Consider the following 20,952-nt stretch of genomic DNA (forward strand, 5'->3'; position numbering starts at 1 on the left):
GGTGGCTGCGGGTGCTCCGGCGTAGGGTGCGCCGCGCACCTTGATCCGAGACTGCGCCTCTACGGGCGAGCGAGCGCCGCGGGCCGGGCAGCGCGGATCCCAGCCGACCCGGTGCGCTCCGGCCTCCCTCCCTGACAGAGCCGCGAGGGGCGGCTGCCGCATCGGCGGGGACAAACTCGGCAGGAAAGGCAGACAAAGTTATTTCCCCTTCACACGCAGAAAGGTTCCGATGGACAAGATGGTGCCCAGCTCTGCCTGCGCGCTCTTCCTTCTGCTGCTGCTCCTCGCCAACCCCGAGTCTCGGGCTTCCCAGGTCAGTGTCCCGCCTCTCTCCTCTCCCGCTCGCGGGACCGGGGCTGGCCACATTCCACTCGGATGCTTGGGTGGGGGGCTTGGAGCATTCATGGGCTGGGCTTTAGGTGTTGGAAGGGAGGCGCAAACTCCCCCACCTATCACCTCAGATGCTTCTCGGGCCAGGCGTCTGGGAGGACTCGGCTTGTGTCCCACGGGACGCCCAGACCCGCCGAGCAGTTTGTGCCAGCGCGTTGGTTCTCCGGCGGCGGAGAGGCTCGGCGTTAGAATCGCAGGTTGGAGGAAGATTTCTTCAGGATTTATGAGATGTGGGTCTTTCCTGGGTCTTCATGAGAGCTCAGTCACCCAATTAAATCAGATGTCTCTGCCCTCCAACTTCCAGTATTTAAATTTCTAACTGAAACATCCTTCTCACCACCATCAACTCTTTGAACACGTGCATGACTTTCTTAGCAGTTAGCAGCACTTCCAAGGCAGGGCTGGCGTGGAGGTTTCGGAAGCAATCTTATCCTGAGCCTGCGACGTCTTGGATATGGGGCTACATTTTCTCTCCCACACAGAGGCAGCTTGCTGTTTTATCTTTTTGCATTTTTATTTGTTCAACAAGTCCCACTGGATTAATTTTTTTAAATTTTATTGTGCTTTATGTGAAAGTTCACAGCGCAAACTAGTTTCTCATGTAAAATTTACGCATAAATTGTTTTGTGGCATTGGTTGAAATCCCAGCAAGGTCTCAGTACTCTCGATCTTCCCACCCCCTCAGGTTCCTGAATCCATTCTTCCAGTTTTACTACCCCTTTCTGCCTTCTTGTCTTTGCTTTTGGGCAGGTGTTGCCGGTTTGGTCCATACACTCTATTGAACTAAGAAGCACGTTTTTCACGTGTGTTATTGTTTGTTTTATAGGCCTATCTAATCTTTGGCTGGAAACCCTGGTGGCTTAGTGGTTAAGACGTACTACTGCTGCTAACCAAAAGGTCGACAGTTAAGTCCACCAGGCGCTCCTTGGAAACTCTATGGGGCAGTTCTACTCTGTCTTATAGGATCACTGTGAGTTGGAATCGACTCGATGGCAATGGGTGCTTGTGTGTAATCTTTGGCTGAAAGATGGACTTTGGGAGTGGCTTCAGTTCTGAGTTAGCAGGATGTCCTGGAGCCATGCTTTCAGGGGTTCCTCCCTTCTTTGCCAGACCAGTAAGTCTGGTCTTTTTTTTTTTTGTAGATTTGAATTTTGTTCTGCATTTTTAACTTGTTCTGCCTGGGACCCTCTATTGTGATCCCTGTCAGAGTGGTCAGTGGTGGTAACCTGGCACCGTCTGGTTCTTCTGGGCTCAGGCTGCTGGAGGCTGTGGTTCATGTAGTCCATTAGTCCTTTGGACTAATATTTTCCTTGTGCCTACTGGATTAATTTACTTGGCCAGGTTCACATTTATATTACCTATTAACCAAAAAACCAGACCAGTTATCATCTAGTTAAATGAGACTCATGTGTTTCAGAGTGTAATTGTGCCCCATAGAATTTTCAATGGCTGTGACCTTTCAGAAGTAGATCTTCTTGTGAGGGCCCTCTGGGTGTATTCTAACTGCCAACCCTTCCGTTAGTAGCCAAGTGCTTAACTGTTTGCATCATCCCCAAAAAACCCTTTGCCCATTGAGTGGATTCCGATTCATAGCAACCCTATAGGATAGAGTAGAACTGCCCCATAGAGTTTTCAAGGGTGTAATCTTTATAGAAGTTGACAGCCACATCTTTCTCTGAAGGAGCAGCTGGTGGATTCAAACCACCAACCTTTCCTTTAGCAGCCGAGCTGCTTTCACCGCTGCGCCACCAGGCTCCTTTTGTGCACCACTCAGGGATGCCATATCACCTATTAGGAGGTGATTTTTTAAATTAAGGAATGCAGATTAAAATTCATCTTCTGAAGGTAGAACTGGAATTGTCAGATTTACAGCCAGCAACAACCAGACTAGCTCTGGCAGCCAGAGAGACCCTTCCCTCTGTGATGGGCCTGGTCGGTGGGCAGCGGTGCAGACAGTGGCTACCTCAAGCCGACCAACAAAAACAGTAACAGTAGTCAGGAGGGAGGCCTGCACTACTTACTGAATGCCTAATGTCTATTGGGCTCTTTGCTTAGTGTCCTCCAGATGTTAATTCTCAGAGCAGCCCTGTGAGGTGGGGACTGTAGTCACCCCTAATTTGTAGACGAGAGGACTGAGGCCCAGGGAGGTTGTGACTTATTCAAGGTCACATACTCAGAAAGGAGTGGAATAAATTCAGTTTCTGTAGTTGGGCTCCAAGCCTTTCCCATTCCTACAGATGCTCGTTCATACTTCCTGCCCTAGGACCAAATTCCTGGGCCAGGCAGGCATGCCCATGTCTACCTAGAAGCTCCTGGAGTGTGGGAAGGAATTCTAGGCAGAGGAACTCATGTCAGACCAGATGTGGGTGAAGATAGTGCAGGTGGTGGTGAGTGGGTCCTGCAGGAAGCTACTCAGACCAGGCTGGGTCTAGTGGTTCATACCTACCTGGCAGCTCCACAGAAGAAAGGCCTGGTGATCTGCTTCCATAAGATTACAACCAAAAAAATCCTGTGCAGCAATTCTACCCTGTAACACGTGAGGCCTCCGTGAGTCAGAACTGACTTGGCAACGGGGAAAAAATTCTTTAGATCACAAAACCAAAGTAGACCTCAGGGGCAAAGGAAGAAAGGGCCGGAGGCACAGATGGGTGCATCCCCAAAATGGCTCCCAGCCTGGGCCAGCCCAGGAGGCAGGGTGAAGAGAATATATGATGAGACACTTGGGTGCCAGGCCCTGTCATTATCTGATCTTAGCTATGTGTACCCTCTGGGAATGGGTTAATACCTGTCTCCTGAAGTGACCGAGAAAACAGGTGAGATGATGGCAGTTTTCAGATGTTTGCAGCTCATTCAGGCTCTGTTCCTGGAAGACCTGGGTCCTATCCCCGCTCTGCCACATCCAGGCTTTACCAAACTCCTTGTCCTCTAAACCTTAGTTTCTTCATCTGCAAAAGCACCTGTCTCACTGAGCTGTGTGAAAAGGGAAGAGAGCGAAAGGGATTATCCGTAGAAGTTCATTTTAAAAAATTTAGTGAAACTATCTGTCATGGATTGAATTATGTCCCACCAAAAATGTGTGTATCAATTGGGCTGGGCCATGATTCCTGGTATTGTGTGATTTTCCTATATGTCGTAAATCCTGCCTTTATGATGTTAATGAGGGAGGGTGGGCAGCAGTTGTGTTAGTGAGGCAGGACTCAATCTACAAGATTGGATTGTGTCTTGAGACAATCTCTTGAGACATAAATGAGAGAAGAGAGCAGAGAGATGGGGGGACCTCATACCACCAAGAAAGCAGTGCTGGGAGCAGAGTGTATCCTTTGGACACAGGGTCCCTGCACCTGAGAAGCTCCTTGACCAGGGGAAGATTGAGGAAAAGGACCTTCCTCCAGAGGCAACAGAGAGAGAAAGCCTTCGCCTGGAGCCGACACCCTGAATTTGGACTTGTAAGCTACTAGACTGTGAGAAAATTAACTTCTCTTTGTTAAAGCCATCCACTTGTGGTATTTCTGTTATGGCAGCACTAGACGACTAAGACAGAATTTGGTACTGAGAGAGTGGGGTGCTGCTCTAACGGATACCTAAAATGTGGAAGCGGTTTTGAAACTGAATGGACAGAAGACTCAGAAGAAAGTGAGGAGAATTGTTAACACCAAAGAAGGCACAGATGGTGAGAAACAGCAGGAGAAAACCAGCAGCAGCAGAACCAGGAGACCAGCGCGAGATGGTGCTGGAGCCAACCCACGGAGCAAGAGAGCCGAGTGCCTGTGCGCAGGAGGCTTCCCGGCAGAGTGTGGCGCTTCCGGCCACTTACTGGTGAGCTAGGCTTGCCGACCCATGGAGCCAGAGAGCTGAGTGCCTGTGTGCAGGAGGCTTCCTGACAGGGTGGGTGCTTCTGGGCACTTATCAATGAAGCTACTGAGCTTTGGAACACTTGCCCCAGCAGGGCAGATGCGGGTGAGAGGCCTGAGGAGCCGAGAGGCCCAGAAACCATGAAGCAGAAGCTGAAGAGACAAGGAACACAAGAAGCTGAACTGCTCTAGTCTCAAAAGGTATGGTCATGACCTCAGGGGTTTCAAAGGCTAGAGCCACGGCCTCTGGTGTTTCTAAGGGTGGAGTTACCACTCAGGTAGACTAGGAGAATGGTGTGCCTAAAGCTGAGGGAGCACAGTTGCCATCCCAGTGGGCCCGGAAGGTGGAGTTCAAGCCCAGGGCTGAGGGGCATCCGCTCAGAATCTGGAGAGTGTGGCTAATACCTAGAGTGTGGAGGGCATGGCCATTGTGTAAATTGTCTCAGAGAACAGAGAATTATTTTCAGAGCTTTGAGGGCTAATGTAATGTGTTCTGCTGACTTCCTTGGTGCCTGTTATCCCTTCTTTTCCTCCACTTTCTCCCGTTTGTAATGGAACTGTCTAGCTTGTGCCTGTTCTGCCATTTGTACCCTTGGAAGCAGATAACTTGTATCCTAGATTTCACAGTTAAAGAGGAATTTTTGGATTTTGAACTTGGAGTTAAGACTTTTGCTATGATATGATGGAACGAATATGTTTTATGTGTTGCAAAGATGTGATTTTTTGGGGGCCAAAGAGTGGAATGTCATGGACTGAATTATGTCCCCCCAAAAATGTGTGTATCAATTGGGCTGGACCATGATTTCCAGTATTGTGTGATTTTCCTGTATGTTATAAATCCTGCCTCTATAATGTTAATGAGGGAGGATGGCAGCAGTTGTATTAGTGAGGCAAGACTCAACCTACAGGATTGGATTGTGTCTCAAGGCACTCTCTTGAGATATAAAAAGAGAAGCAAGCAGAGACACAGGGGGACCTCATGCCACCAAGAAAACAATGCTGGGAACAGAGCACGTCATTTGGACACAGTGTCCCTGTGCCTGAGAAGCTCCTCGACCAGGGGAAGACTGAGGACAAGGACCTTCCTCCAGAGCCAACAGAGAGAGAAAGCCTTCACCTGGAGCCAGCACCCTGGATTTGGACTTGTAAGCTACTAAAAAAAAAAAAAAAATATGAGAAAATAAATTTCTCTTTGTTAAAGCCATCTACTTGTGGGATTTCTGTTATGGCAGCACTAGATGACTAAAACACTATCCTTCACCATAAATCCCTTGGTTGAGGTGTCCCTCCTCACCTGCACTGGTCTGGGCAAGCCTGCAGGATAAACTATAAGGAAGGCCTCAGGACCTCCTAGCTGCTTCTCATTTTTCAGGTCTCTGCTCAAATAAGCTCCCCTTTGCAGAGGTCTTTCCAACACAATTCTAAACAGGTCCCCTCCATGCCCTTGTATTTTTATTATGATCCCCTAAAGGGCTCTGGCAAAGGACATCACTGTTTCTAATGATATATTTTGATGGATTTTGCATTTATTGTCTGTCTTCCCCTGTATAGGGTTCCAGGGGCAGGGACCAAATGTGGATTTAATAAAAAAAAATCATGGTCTTTATTAAGATAATGTGCATTAAAAGATAATAAAATAATTTATTTCCCTGTGTTGTTTTAATTGTAAAGGACAAAGAAAATTATTTACATTTATATGATTTCTTTTTTACTTATCGTGATTTAGATGAAAGTTTACCGAGCAAATTAGTTTCTCATTAAACATTTAATATGCAAATTGTTTTGTGCCGTTGGTTGCCAGCCTAACAGTGTGTCAACTCTCTGCGCTTCCCAACCTTAGGTTCCCCATTACCAGCTTTCCTGTCCCCTCCTGCCTTCTCATCCTTGCCTTTGGGCTGGTGTGTCCATTTAGTTTCATGGGCCTGTCTGATCTTTGGCTGGAGCTCTGGTGGCACAATGGTTAAGAGCTATAGCTACTAACCAAAAGGTCGGCAGCTAGAATCCACCAGGTGCTTCTTGGAAACTCTGTGCGGCAGTTCTACTCAATCCTACAGGGCCGCTACAAGTCGGAATCAACTCAACAGCAACAGTTTTGTTTTTTTTTAATAATTTTTATTGTGCTTTAAGTGAAAGTTTACAAATCAAGTCAGTCTTTCACACAAAAACCCATATACACCTTGCTACACACTCTGAATTACTCTCCTTTTTTTTTTAATGAGACAGCCTGCTCTCTCCCTCCACTCTTTCTTTTTGTGTCCATTTTGCCAGCTTCTAACCCCCTCCACCCTCTCATCTCCCCTCCAGGCAAGAGATGCCAACATAGTCTCAAGTGTCCACCTGATCCAAGAAGCTCACTCCTCACCAGCATCCCTCTCCAACCCATTGTCCAGTCCAATCCATGTCTGAAGAATTGGCTTCAGGAATGGTTCCTGTCCTGGGCTAACAGAAGGTCTGGAGGCCATGACCACCGGGGTCTTTCCAGTCTCAGTCAGACCATTAAGTGTGGCCTTATGAGAATTTGGGATCTGCATCCCACTGCTCTCCTGCTCCCTCAGGGATTCTCTGCTGTGTTCCCTGTCAGGGCAGTCATTGGTTGTAGCCGGGCACCATCTAGTTCTTCTGGTCTCAGGATGATGTAATCACTGGTTCGTGTGGCCCTTTCTGTCTCTTGAGCTCATAATTGCCATGTGTCCTTGGTGTTCTTCATTCTGCTTTGATCCAGGTGGGTTGAGACCAATTGATGCATCTTAGATGGCTGCTTGCTAGTGTTTAAGACCCCAGACGCCAGTCTTCAAAGTGGGATGCAGAATGTTTTCTTAATAGATTTTGTTATGCCAATTGACTTAGATGTCCCCTGAAACTATGGTCCCCAGACCCCTGCCCCTGCTACACTGGCCTTCGAAGCATTCAGCTTATTCGGGAGACTTCTTTGCTTTTGGTTTAGTCCAACTGTGCTGACCTCCCCTGTACTGTGTGCTGTCTTTCCCTTCACCTAAAGTAGTTCTTATCTACTATCTAATTAGTGAATGCCCCTCTCCCACCCGCCCTCCCTCCCCCTCTCTCGTAACCACAAAAGAATGTTTTCTTCTCAGTTTAAACTATTTCTCAAGTTCTTATAATAGTGGTCTTATACAATATTTGTCCTTTCGCAACTAATTTCACTCAGCATAATGCCTTCCAGATTCCTCCGTGTTATGAAATATTTCACAGATTCCTCACTGTTCTTTATTGATGCATAGTATTCCATTGTGTGAATATACCATAATTTATTTATCCATTCATCTGTTGATGGGCACCTTGGTTGCTTCCATCTTTTTGCTATTGTAAACAGTGCTGCAATAAACATGGGTGTGCATATATCTGTTCGTGTAAAGGCTCTTATTTTTCTAGGATATATTCCAAGGAGTGGGATTGCTGGATCGTATGGTAGTTCTATTTCTAGCTTTTTGAGGAAGCACCAAATCTATTTCCAAAGTGATTGTACCATTTGACATTCCCATCAGCAGTGTAGAAGTGTTCCAGTCTCTGCACAGCCTCTCCAACATTTATTATTTTGTGTTTTTTGGATTAATGCCAGCCTTGTTGGAGTAAGATGAAATCGCATTGTAGTTTTCATCTGCATTTCTCTAATGGCTAATGATCGTGAACATTTCCTCATATATCTGTTAGCTACTTGAATGTCTTCTTTAGTGAATTGTCTATTCATATCTTTTGCCCATTTTTTAATTGGGTTATTTGTCTTTTTGCAGTTGAGTTTTTGCAGTATCACGTAGATTTTAGAGGTCAGACGCTGATCTGAAATGTTATAGCTAAAAACTTTTTCCCAGTCTGTAGGTTGTCTTTTTATTCTTTTGGTGAAGTCTTTGGATGAGCATAGGTGTTTGATTTTTAGGAGCTCCCAGTTGTCTATTTTTTCTTCTATATTCTTTATAATGTTTTGTATACTGTTTATGCCATGTATTAGGGCTTCTAACATTGTCCCTATTTTTTCTTCCATGATCTTTATCAACGGGGTTTTTTTAATCTTTGGCTGAAGGTGAACTTCAGGAGTGACTTCAGTACTGAGTTAAAAGGGTGTCTGGGGGCCATACTCTCAGGGTTTTTCCAGCCTCTGTCAGACCAGTAAGTCTGGTCTTTTTTTGTGAGTTAGAATTTTGTTGTACATTTTTTTCTGGCTCTGTCTGGGACCCTCTATTGTGATCCCTGTCAGAGCAGTAGGTGGTGGTAGCCAGGCACCACCTAGATGTGCTGGACTTAGTCTGGTAGAGGTTGTGGTAGTTGTGGTCTTTCCCTTGTCTTTGGTTTTCTTCGTTCTCCCTTGCTACAGATTGGGTGAGACCAGTGGAGTATCTTAGGTGACTACTCAGAAGCTTTTAACACCCAGATGCTACTCACGAGAATAGCATGTAGAACATTTTCTTTATAAACTATGTTACGCCAATTGAGTTAGATGTCCCCTGAGACCATGGTCCCCAGCCCTTAGCCCGGTAATCTGGTCCCTCAGAGAGTTTGGATGTGTCTATGGAGCTTCCATGACCTTGTCTTGGACAAGTTGTGCTGACTTCTCCTGTATTGTGTACTATCTTACTCTTCAAATTTACCATTTATCTATTGTCTCGTTAGTGTTTTTCCCTCCTTTCCCCTCCCCTCCCTCATAATCATCAAAGATTGTTTCTTTCTGTGTGTAAACCCTTTCATGAGTTTTTATAGTAGTGGTTTCATTCAGTATTTGTCCTTTTGTGATTGACTTATTTCACTCAGCATAATGCCCTCCGCACATGGATTTTTTTTAACTCGGTGTTTTTTGTTTTTTTTACCTAGTGCATAGTAACAGCTTGGAGTCTCTGGGTGGTGCAAACAGTGAATGCACTTGCCTGCTAACTGAAAGGTTGGAGGTTGGAGTCCACTGAGAGGTGCCTTGGAAGAAAGGCTTGGCAATCTGCTTCTGAAAAAATCAGCCATTGAAAACCCTGTGGAACACAGTTCAACTCTGACTCACATAGGGCCTCCATAAGTCAGAATCTACTTGAACACAACTGGTAACTGGGAGTGGGAGTTCAGAGGACTCAGTGGAGCGTAGAACATGTTTGTGCTGGTGCTGGTCTGAGCAGGTTTGGGCTGAGGCTGTGGTCTCAACCGGGCTGCACATCAGGTCATTCAGGGAGCTTCAAAAAATCTTGATGTTGGTCTCACTCCAGAGATTCTGATTCAGTTTGTCTGGGGTGGGGCTCAGGCATCACTATTTTTAAAAATAATTTATTTTATTTTTCTTGTTGAGAATATATACAGCAGAACATATACCAATTCAACAGTTTTACATGTACAATTTAGTGACATTCATTACATTCTTTGAGTTGTGCAACCATTTTCATCCTCCTGTTCCTCCCCCATTAACATAGACTCACTGCCCACTAAAGTTCCTGCCTAATCTTTCGAGTTGCTTTTGTCTATTTGATCCCACATATATAGATCTTAAAAGGGCATAATGCTCAAAGCATTTTTCACTAGTTAGGTTAAACTATTGTTTGGTTTTAAGGAGACTTCAGGGGGTATTTTGGTTTAAGATTTACAGATTATTTCAGGACAATAGTTTCAGGGGTTCATCCAACCTCCATGGCTCCAGAAAGTCTGGATTCCATGAGAAGTTTAAATTCTGCTCTGCATTTTCCCCTTTTGATCAGGATTCTTCTATGGACCCTCTTATCCAAAATGTTCAGTAATGGTAGCCAGGCACCATCCAGTGAACATCAGTATTTTTTAAAATCACCTCTAGTGATTCTAATAGAGCAGGTGCCTAAGATCCAAGGAACCCCAGCTTTCAGAGTTAAAAGCGATGGACCCAGAGGAGGGCCAAGGGCAGGGAAATTCACAGAGGACACAGGACTGGACACATGAGATCTGAGATGACTTGGTGTACCTGGAGTTTACCTGATCTGAAAATAATGTAAGCCCTGGGGCCCTTGAACCAGCAGTAAAACCTATTGGCTGGTGAAGACTCAGCCAGTGTTTGGGGGGAATGAATTGTACCCACAGGACCGTCTACCACAGAGGAGATGGGTGGGGTCAGGCAAGAGGCACCGGACAAAGGCCCAGTGACAAGGCATCCCCAAGGCCATCCAGGTACAGGCAGTGGGAGCACTTCCTGGAGCAGCCCACAGCCCTAAGTAGGGTTCCACTGTTTGACCCTAGCAGTGCTCACTTTGTTGTATTAGGTGACAGCCCAGGGGAAACATGATGGGTGTGTACCTGTGTGTGCACGTGTGGTTTTCTGTGCATGTGTCTGCATATGGCTGTGTGTGTGTGTTGTCTGTGCATGTATGTGCATATGTCTCTGTGTGTGTGCATGTGTGTGTGCTTGAGTACATGTGTCTGGGTATATGAGTGTATGTGCATGACGATGTGAGTTATTGTGTGTGCACATGTGTCTGTCTATGTGCCTGTGTGTGACTGTGTGTGCACGTGTCTGTGTGTGCACGCATCTCTGTGTGTAATTTTGTGTGCGTGTGTTTGTGTGAATGTGTGATGGTGTGTGTGGTGGTGTGCATATGTGTGTGCATATCTATGATATACGTGTGTGTGTGTGTGTGACAGGGTCACGGGTGAGCTGCTTTCTGCGAGGTTCTGGAGCAGCAGTTCTGTGGCGATGGACAGCCTTGTTTATCTCTCCTGCTGTTCTCCATAGCTTTCCCTTTGTCTACCTCTTGTCAGCACGTCTGTCCTGAGGCACTTCCCAGATTCTTGTGACCGGCTGATGGAAAGTAGGTAGTCTTGAGGAAAGAAGGGAGGCCAAGCAGTGTGGAGAGCTCATGAGTGGGTGCCCTTTCTCTCAACATTACTCTCCTCTGTGCTCTTCTGACTGGAAGGGAAACAGCCCTGATGAAGAGACAAGACAGCGAGAATATTTAACAAACCCCACTCTGCCCTGGTGGTGCAATGGTTAAGAGCTCAGCTGTTAACCAAAAGGTCAACAGTTCAAATTCATGACCTGGTCCTTGGAAGCCTTATGGGGCAGTTCTACTCTGTTCTATAGGGTCACTATAAGTCAGAATCAACTCAAAGGCAGTGGGTACTCTACCCTACCCCTGACGATGCCTCTAGGTGGGCAGGAGGCGCAGGATCTCAGCCTCCTCACCCTGTGGGGTAGAGTTCTATGGTGTCTCAGAAGGTCTCCACTCCTCAAAGCCTCTTTCTGTTACCAGATGTCACAGAGTGATACCATTAGAAGGTCACTCTTTTCGTTTTCCTCCTCCCACTTGGTACATTGCTTTTTTACAGTTAAACTGAAAAAAATTTTGTTAGTGTACATTTCCATGATTTTCATCATAAAGTTGTATTCTTTGTGGTAACCACCACTACAGTCAGAATACAGAACAGTTCTATCTCCCCAAAACCACATCTCGGTATCTTTTGTAGTCACATCCTCTCCCACTCCAGGCCCTGGCCACCATGGATCTGTTTTTTGTCACTAGTTTTGCCTTTTCCACAATGTCATGTAAATGGAATCAAAGAGTACACAGCCTTTTGAGTCTGGCTTCTTTAACTTAGCATAGCGCATTTGGGATTCATGCACGTTGTTCTGGGTACCAGTACCGTTAAGTTGATTCCTACTCTTGGCGACTTCACGTGTCAAAGTTCCTTGTTATTGCTGAGTAGTGTTCTGTTGTACAGGGGTACCACAGTTGTTTATCAGTTCACCCACTGAACAACACCTGTTGTGTCATTTCCGATTTTTGGATTATGATTAGATCTGCTATAAACATTCACTTCAGCTTTTGTGTGAACATACATTTTCATTTCTCTGAGGAAATGCCTAGGAGTGGAAATGCTGGACCATATGGTAAATGCATGTCTACCTTTGTAAGAAACTGCCAAACCTTTTTCAAAAGAAATTGTACCATCTTACACTCTCACCAGCAATATATGAAAGACAGTTACTCTGCAACTTTGCTGGCACAGTTTTTCTTTGTTTTGCGAGTGTGTCTTTTTCTGTCATTCTAATAGGCAGTGGTATCTCACTGTGGTTTTGTGTTTCCCTGATGACCAATAATATCGAGCACCTCATTTTGCCATACGAATAACCTAGTGGGTGAAGTATTTGTTAAGTCTTTTGTCCATTTTTTAAAGTGAATTGTTCGTTTCCTTATAGTTGAGTGCTCTTTATATATTCTCAACACAAGTCTTTTTTCAGGTGTTGGTCCGTAACTTGTGTTAACAGTGCCTTTCACAGAACAAAAGTCTTAAATTTTAATCAAGTCCAATTTATAATTTTTTTTTATGGATCGTTCTTTTGGTGTCATGTTTAAGAACACTTTGCCTAACCCCAGGTCACGAAAATTTTCTTCTTTCAAATTTTTATAATTTTGTATTTTACATTGAGATCTATGATCCATTTTGAGTTAATTTTTGTATTCAGATATGAGGTTTTTATTGAGGACTGTTTGTTGCATATGGATATCCACTTGTTCTAACATCATTTGTTGAAAAGACTATTGAATTGCCTAAAAACCTTCTTAAAAATCAGTTCATCATATATTTATTTCTCCCAGTGACATGGTGTCTTTATTACTATAACTTTATAGTAAATCTTAAAGTCAAGTTGAGTGAGCCCTCCACTTACTTTATTCTTTAGTAATAAAAAAAAAAAAGAACTTTATTCTTTTTCTAAATTGTTTCGGGTATCCTAGTTTCTTTGCCTTTCTATATAAAGTTTTGAACCAGCTTTTGTATATTTACCAAAGAATCTTACTAGGATTTTTATTGAGATTGCATTAAGCCTATAGATCCATTAGGGGGGAGCTGGCATCTTCAGGATATTAAGTCTTCCAGTCTGTGAACTCAATGTACCTTTCTACTTGTTTAGATTTTGTTTCATTAGCTTGTTTTAGTTTTCAGCATACAGATTCTGTACATGTTTTGAGAGATTTATAACTATGTGTTTCATTTTTGGAAGCTATTTTAAATGGTATTACTTCAAAATTTTTAATTACCAATTGTTTATTCCTAGACGATAGAAATCTAATCGACTTTCCTGTGTTGACCTTGAATCCTGAGACCTTGTTAAACTCACTTATTAGTTTTAGGGTATTTTTTTGTGGATTCTTTCAAGATTTATTACATAAACAATCATGTCATCTGTGAATAGGGGCAATTTTACTTCTTCCTTTCTAATCTATGTGTCTTTTTTTCTCTCTTCATTTTGCCTTCTTATACTGACTAAAACTTCCAGTACTATGTTGAATGTGAGATTGGACACCTTTGCATTGTTCTAGAATTTAGGAAGAAAACATTCAGTTTTTCAACATTAAATATGGTGCTGGCTGTATGTTTTTTGTAGATACCACTTATCAGGCTAAAGTTTCCCTCTAATCTTAATTTGCTACAGTAGCATAACAACCATTGTGAGGATGGAGCAGGACCGGGCAGTGTTTTGTTCTGTTGTATGTAAGGTGGCTATGAGTTGGAACCAACTCTACGGCACCTAACAAAAACAGCAATTTATCATGAATGGATGTTGAATTTTGTCAGATGCTTTTTCTGCCTAAATTGATGTGATCTTGTGGGTTTTTTTTTCTTCTTTAGTTAGTAAGGTGGATTACCAGCCTTGAACTCCTGGGATAAACCCTGCTTGGTTTGCTAGCATTTTGTGAGAATTTTTGCATCTGTGTTAATGAGGCATATTGGCCTATTGCACCTGCCACTGCCGTCGAGTCGATTCTGACTCATAGTGACCCTATAGGACAGAGTAGAAGTGCCCCATAGAGTTTCCAAGGAGCATCTGCTGGATTCCAGCTGCTAACCTCTTGGTTAACATCTGTAGCACTTAACCACTATGCCACCATGGTTTCCTGGTCTATTGCAGGGGTCAGAAAACTCACACAAGCAATTGTGATACAAAAGCAGCCATAAATGACAGGTAAATGAATTAGTGTAGTTGGACTTGGTTCACGACCATGGTTTTCTGACCCCTGCAATAGACCAGGGCTGAGTAGTTGTGACAGAGACCATATTGGTCCACAAAGACAAACATGTTTACAACGGCCCTTTATTTACGTATATAAAGTTTGCTGCTCCCCGGTCCCTTGTTTTTTCTGTAATGTCTTTGGTTTCGGGATCAAGACAATAGTAGCTTTATAAAATAAATTGGGAAGTGTTTCTTCTATTTTCTGGGAGAGATTTTACAGAATTGTTGTTATTTCTTCTTGAAGTGTTTGGTAAAATTCACTGACGGAGCCATTTGGGCCTGGAAATTTCTTTTTTGGAAGATTTTAAATTATGAATTCAGTTCCTTTGATAGATACAGGACTATTAAGGTTAGATTTTTTTTTTTTTCCTTGAGTGAGTTTTGGTAGTTTGTGTGCTTAAAGAAATTGGTCCATAACCACTCTCCCTTGAAGCACCTGCTTTTAATGCTTTTAAATACCATGGAGGTTATCTCACAATTCTAGAAACTGATCTCCTGTGATGACAGGTAAATACTTTGTTCCATTGCTCAGTGCAGAGCCAAATAGTCAACTGTGATTAACTTCCTTTCTTGTGTAACTTCTCAGTTTCTTGAAGTTTTTCCCTCTTGTCTTCTCTGTCACCTACATAAGCTCAATTGTTTCCAAAAATTCATATAGCTAATCTGTCAGGGCTGTTTTCCCTGAAGACTGTACTCCCTAGTTCTCTGCTCTTCTGCTCTGGTCTTGCTCTCTGTAGGCTTGTGCCCGGAGGCTCCCCAAGGACTTGGGCTTTCTGCTGTCCTGAGTGGGAGTCTATGTTTTCTAGACTGGAGTCTGTGTCTTCGTCTTTCTTGATTTAGTCCCTCAATTTTTTTTTTAACACATCCTCAGGAAAATTATTTTTAATTCATTACTGTTTTGTTTTCTCACTGTTAGATATTACCATTTTTCTAGACTGAGGCTTTAAAGCAGGCAAGAGTAGCACCATTATCCCCATATGGTTAGACAAGGACTCTGATGTGCCCAAGAAAGTATCAGCTGAATCCTAATGTTGGGAGCATGGCCAGAGGAAGAAGTGAGAGGAGGAAAAATGGCCCTGCCTGTTTTTTCTACTGACTGACTGAGTGCTGCTTGGCCAACTCACCACTCCACTGACTTCCCAGAGAAAGCCTCTTTCTGGGTGAGACTGGGGGGAGGGTTGGAGAACGACTCCTTGATATGGGAACTAATGAGATAAACCAAACCAAAAATCAAACCCACTGCTGACAAGTTGATTCCAACTCACAGCAACCATATAGGTAGGACAGGGTAGAACTGCCCCATAGGGCAGACTGGCACATCTTTCTCCTGCTGAGAGCCTGGTGAGTTTGAACCTCTGACCTTCCTGTTAGCAGCTACATGTTTAACCAACGTGCTACGGGGCCCCTTAATGAGATAAAGAAGGGTAGAAAAAAGAAAATTTAGCATAGTGTGGCCTGGGTCAGCTCATCAATGCCAGTTTAGCTGCCAATTGACTGCCTGAGCTAGTAAGGAGCCTGATGGCTAAGGAGCTTGTTTTTTTTATAAACCAAACCCATTGCCATCGAGTCAATTCTGACTCATAAAAAAAAAAAAAAAAAAAATTTTTTTTCATAGAGACCCTATATATATGTATATATATGTATAGAGAGAGAGTTATTTCAAGGAAATGGCTCACATAGTTATGAGGCTGTGTTCTCCTGGTCCCATCTCTGCAGCAGGGGGCTGGGGTCTGAGAGTAAGACCAGAAACTGGGTGCACTGCCCAGGGAGCCCTACCTGGTGTAAAAATGGTGTGGTGGCAGTGTCAGACCTCCTGGTCTAATTTCACAAGGCGGGAGGGCAATCATTATTAGCATGAACAGCCTAAGGCTGATTGCTTTGAGGTGAAGGTCAGACATACCTCAACCCTCCAATCTTTTTACCAATTCTGATACCAGCCATCTGTTCACAGCACTCTCTATTTCTCTGCTGGGCTGGATAATTCTTTTTAACGACAACACAGAACTCACAGACCGTACTTACAGTTATGGGTTTATTAGGGAAGTAACAGATTACAATTCAGGATCAGGAATGACTCAGGATACAGTTCTGAGATCAGAACAGCCTCTTGCCAGCTATGCCTGCGAGGCAGGCCTCTCTCTGGCCCTCGGCCTCTCAGCCCTTCGGCCTGGCAATCTGCCCTCCTCGGGAAAGTTACTAAGCTCTTTAGCTCCACTCGTAAGTGACCAAGGGCACCCTATTCCAGTAAGCTTCCCCCGAAGGCGCTTAGCTCTCTCGCTCTGTGGGTTGGCAAGCCTAGTTCTACTGACAAGTGCCTGGAGGCACTGGACTTTGCCAGGAAGGTTCCTGCCTGAAGGCACTCAGCTCTCTCACTCTGTGGATCGGCACACCCACTGTAACCACCTTACTCCATGGGATGGGAAGCCCACTGCGCCATCTCGTGCCAGTCTCCTGGTTCTGCTGCTGCCATTTCTCTGCAGTCGTTCTTCTGCTGCCTCTTCTTGTGGTCTTGCACGGTCTCTGGTGTTACAGCACGCTCTCTCTCTCTGTCTCCTGGGTCTAAAATGTTCTCAGTGCAGGGATCCTGGGTCCAAAGGACATGATCCACTCCTGTCTGTTCTTCTTAGTGGCAGTAAGATCCATGCCTCTCTCTGGGACTGACTTTTTTAAAGCCTAGTGGTATGGCAGAATTGACCAATCCCCTTGTTAGTGTTCCATACATCTTATTTGCATGGTCCCCCCCGCCACAGGGGTTTCATGCATCTCATCTGCATTCTCAGCAGGCTGTTCAATCCCCTTGGTGGGCCACAAATACCGTATTTGCATAGTCCCACCCAATCATTTTGTGGGAGGCAAAAAGACTGACTATAAGGGCCACAGTAAGTAATTCAGTGCAGCACACCTGCCTACAGGGAGCTGAGAGAGTCAGATGATTCACAGGATGATTTGAAGAAAGGAAAGGCTCACAGAGCTCCAAGTCAGGGGTGTCTGTAATAGTAGATACAAAAAACCTGCTTGTAGAGAAGCATCTACATTACATTTTTGCTGCAATGAGAACATCTGCCAGAATTACTTCTTGGAGCTCCTGCATTTTAGGTCTTGTCTCTGATTGTTTAATAAAAGATTTTACCTTTCCAGAAGGAATCTAACTGGTAAGATGTTGTACTCATTCAACGGTATGTTCTAAGAACTCATGATGTTGCTGGGCCAAGTGCTGTCCTGGGCCGGAGGAAGCAGTGGTGCCATGCGTGAGGCAGTGTGGCAAGTGGTTAAGACTCACAGTGGTGACCTGAATCCTGGCTCTGACTCTTCTCGCCGAGTGATCTGGGGCAATGTACTGCCCCTTGTGAATCAGTTTCCTTGACTGAACAATGGGGATAATATGTATACCCATCTCTTGGTGTGGTAGCGAGGAGAAAATGAATGACATTGAAAGAATAGGCCATCATAAGTGCTCAGTATGTGTCAGGGGAGAGAAAGATGAAGAAGGCAGAACCTGCTGTCAAGTTGCTGACCAAGCAGTAAGCGAAAGACAAACCAAGAAAAGTATCAGGGCATAAAACTGAAATGGCGTGTTGTGTTGGAGGGTGGCCAAGAGGTCTTCTAAGTGAAAGTGGAAAGACAAGGAGTACGACTTTTGAGGATCAAGGGCAGATTCTTCTGGGCAGAGGAAACAGCCAGTGCAAAGGCCCTAAGGTGGGAATGAGCTTGCTGAAATTGTGGAGGAACAGAGAGAAGGCTCAAGTGCTGAGAACTTGGTGGATAGGAAGGGAGCCCTGATCACAGGCCAAATCACACATGGCTTTGTAGGCAAAATAATGGTCTCTTAAAGATGTCCATGTCCTGATCCCAGGAACCTGGGAATTCGTTAACATTACATGGCAAAGGGAGATTAAGGTTGCAGATGAAGTTAAGGTTGCTAATCAGGTGACTTTAAGAAAGTGAGATTATCCTGGATTATCTGGGTGGGCCCAATGTAATCACAAGGGTCATTAAAAGCTGAAGAGGGAGGCAGAGTAATGCAATATGAGAAAGATTCCACTGGCCATTGCTGGCTTGGAAGATGGAGGAAAGGGCCATGAGCCAAGGAGTGTTGGTGGCCTGTAGAAGCTGGGAAAGGCGAGGAAATGGATTCTCCCTTAGAGCTTCCAGAAGGAACACAGCCCTACTGACAGGTGGATTTTAGTCCATTGAGCTCTGCATCAGACTTCTGACCTACAGAACTGTAAGATAAACTGTAAAATTTGTGTTCTCTTAAGCGGCCAAATTTACGTTGATTTGTTACTGCAGTAATAGAAAACTAATACACTCTGCAGACTCCATGGTGAGGCATTTACTTTATTCTCATGGGTGGGGAGCCATTTAGTGGGATTTAAAAAGAGCAGCGATGCATTCTGCCTTCTCTATTTGGGAATCAGACATTGTAGGAGGGCAAGTGAGTAGGCAGGGAGAGTGGGTGGGATGCGAGTGCCATGGTCCAAAAAGGGTGATTTCATTTGCACCACTGCCTTCCCATCCAGAAACACTTGATATTTTTCATTAGAGCATGCAGGAAAATCTGAGGGCACACCACACATTTTGTTTAGCTTTCAGAACCATCTAGGTGAGTTACTCTGAGAATAAGGCTCAGAATCCTCAGGCAGTGACTGAGCCCTCAGCATCATTTTATCCCTCTCTCTTTTTTGCCCATGCTGCCTGCCAGACTTAGGGTCTCTCCCCACCCCCACCTTTCTCTTCCACTTCCTTAGAGTCAACCACAGAAGACACGGCTTTCTGGTAAAATCCAGATGTCGATTTTCACAAGTCACGTAACTCTTGAGCCACGTATGAATGTACATACATGTGTGTGCCACACACTAAGACAAGCTAGCATGCATGTTCCTGCAAGGGTCTGTGTGTGTGTGTATGCATGGAGGGTGGGCTGCAGGGGCCACTACAGCCTAGGGGCCTTCTCCAAGCCTTTCATCCTGCTTCTCTGGGCTGAAGAAAGAAGGCAGAACAATGATTTTAGACTGGATGGATTAGAAGCAATGTGATGTGTCAGATAGCCCCATCATCTACCAGCCAGGTGTCCTTGAGCCTCAGTTTCTCTGTAAAATGTAGATAATAATGTCTGCCTAATAGGGCTGTTGTTGTTAGGTACTGTTGGGTTGATTTCAACTCGTAGCAACCCCATGTAACAGAGCAGAAGTGCCCCATAGGGTTTTCTAGGCTGTAATCTTTATGGGAGAGGTCCTCAGGCCTTCCTTCCATGGAGTGGCTGGTTAGTTTGAACCACTGACCTTTCAGTTAGCAGCCCAGTACTTAACCATTGTGCCACCAGGGCTTCTTCTGGTAGGGCTAATGAGGACTAAATGAGATAAAGATTGTGCTGTTTTCTATGTCGGCACCTGGCACATAGTAGGGGGCATGGTAAATATTTGTAGAATAATGAATGAATGAAGAGTAGATGCAATCTAGTAAGTTTCTTGGCCTCTTTATTTTCTAACCTTTCTCTCTCCCTCTATATTCATACTGGGTAAAATCCCAAATGGAAATAAGCAAAATGCTCCCCCATTTCTGTGGCAAGGAGGTCATCAAGAAGTGGAGAGATGTGGGGAAAAGCTTTGTGTATTGGGTGAGCCCCAGCAGGGGATTGCAGCTGGATATGCAGCCACTTCTGTCAGAACTGATGGAAACCCTGGTGGCGTAGTGGTTAAGAGCTACAGCTGCTAACCAAAAGATCAGGAGTTTGAATCTACCAGGCGCTCCTTAGAAACTCTATGGGGCAGCTCTACCTTGCCCCGATAGGGTCGCTATGAGTCAGAATCAACTCCACGGCAACTGGTATGTCAGAACTGAGCTCCCCACTGGGCTGAGCATTAAAGGGAATCAGGTATTTGCTGAAGATAATGCCATTGCTGTTAAAGGCAGAACCAAGTCTGCACGTGAATGTGTCAACTGCATAAAAGGTATCTGGGTAGCAAGCAGATGAAAGGGTAATAGGAGTTTGGGAGGTAAGATTAATATGAGATCCTTTGGGGCTCACATTTACTTCTTTCCTTCACTCATTCATTCTTTTTCGTTCATTCATTCAAATGCAATGTATTAACCTTATACTCAGTGACAAGGATTCAAAGTGTTTCAAACTTAGTTTCTGACCTCAGGAATGCAAAGGGGACAGAGAAGAGGTGAGCTGGGAGGACCCAGAAGGTGGGCATGGAGGCTAGTGAAGGCAGAGCAGTAAAATGAGAGGAGGCAGGAGATGGACAGAGTCAAGACTCTGCAGATGCTTGAGGACCCATCTCTAAAGTGGTCCCAGCCACCCTGTCACATCAGGGTCTGCAGAAAGCACAAAACAAACAAACCCAAAACTATTTAGTCATTGAATTGGTTCCAACTCATAGCAGCCCTATAGGACAAAGTAAAACTGCCCCATAGGGTTTCCAATGCTGTAATCTTTACAGAAGCAGACTGCCACATCTTTCTCCCATGGAGCAGGGCTGATGAATTCGAACCACTGACCTTTCAGTTAGCAGCTGAGTGCTTAACCACTGCATCACCAGGGCTTCTGGAGAAAACACAGCGGGGTTTAAATCCTCAATATGTCACTACGGCCAAGTGACTTACTTCCTCAACTTCCTCACCTGTCACATGGATGTAATAGTGATGCCTGTCTCCTGGGGTTGTCTGGAGCATCTAATGAGTTACTCATGTGGAGTGTGGTCACCATGCTAGCTTTCGGCTCCCATTGCTGTTGTCATCATGCCC

At 44.7% G+C, this 20,952-nt stretch overlaps 1 protein-coding gene across 3 annotated transcripts in view; it reads left to right on the forward strand.

The window, feature by feature from the left end:
* The first annotated feature begins 229 nt into the window (after positions 1 to 229).
* The window catches only part of FBLN7 (fibulin 7), a 104,580-nt gene continuing 83,857 nt past the window's right edge, over positions 230 to 20,952 (forward strand). For all 3 annotated transcript variants that reach the window (XM_049857056.1, XM_049857057.1, XM_049857058.1), the window contains exon 1: positions 230 to 313. In XM_049857056.1, coding sequence (XP_049713013.1) covers positions 230 to 313 — 84 coding nt within the window. The remainder of the gene's footprint in view (positions 314 to 20,952) is intronic.

This window comes from Elephas maximus, chromosome 17, assembly GCF_024166365.1.
Source record: "Elephas maximus indicus isolate mEleMax1 chromosome 17, mEleMax1 primary haplotype, whole genome shotgun sequence".
Taxonomy (NCBI): domain Eukaryota; kingdom Metazoa; phylum Chordata; class Mammalia; order Proboscidea; family Elephantidae; genus Elephas; species Elephas maximus.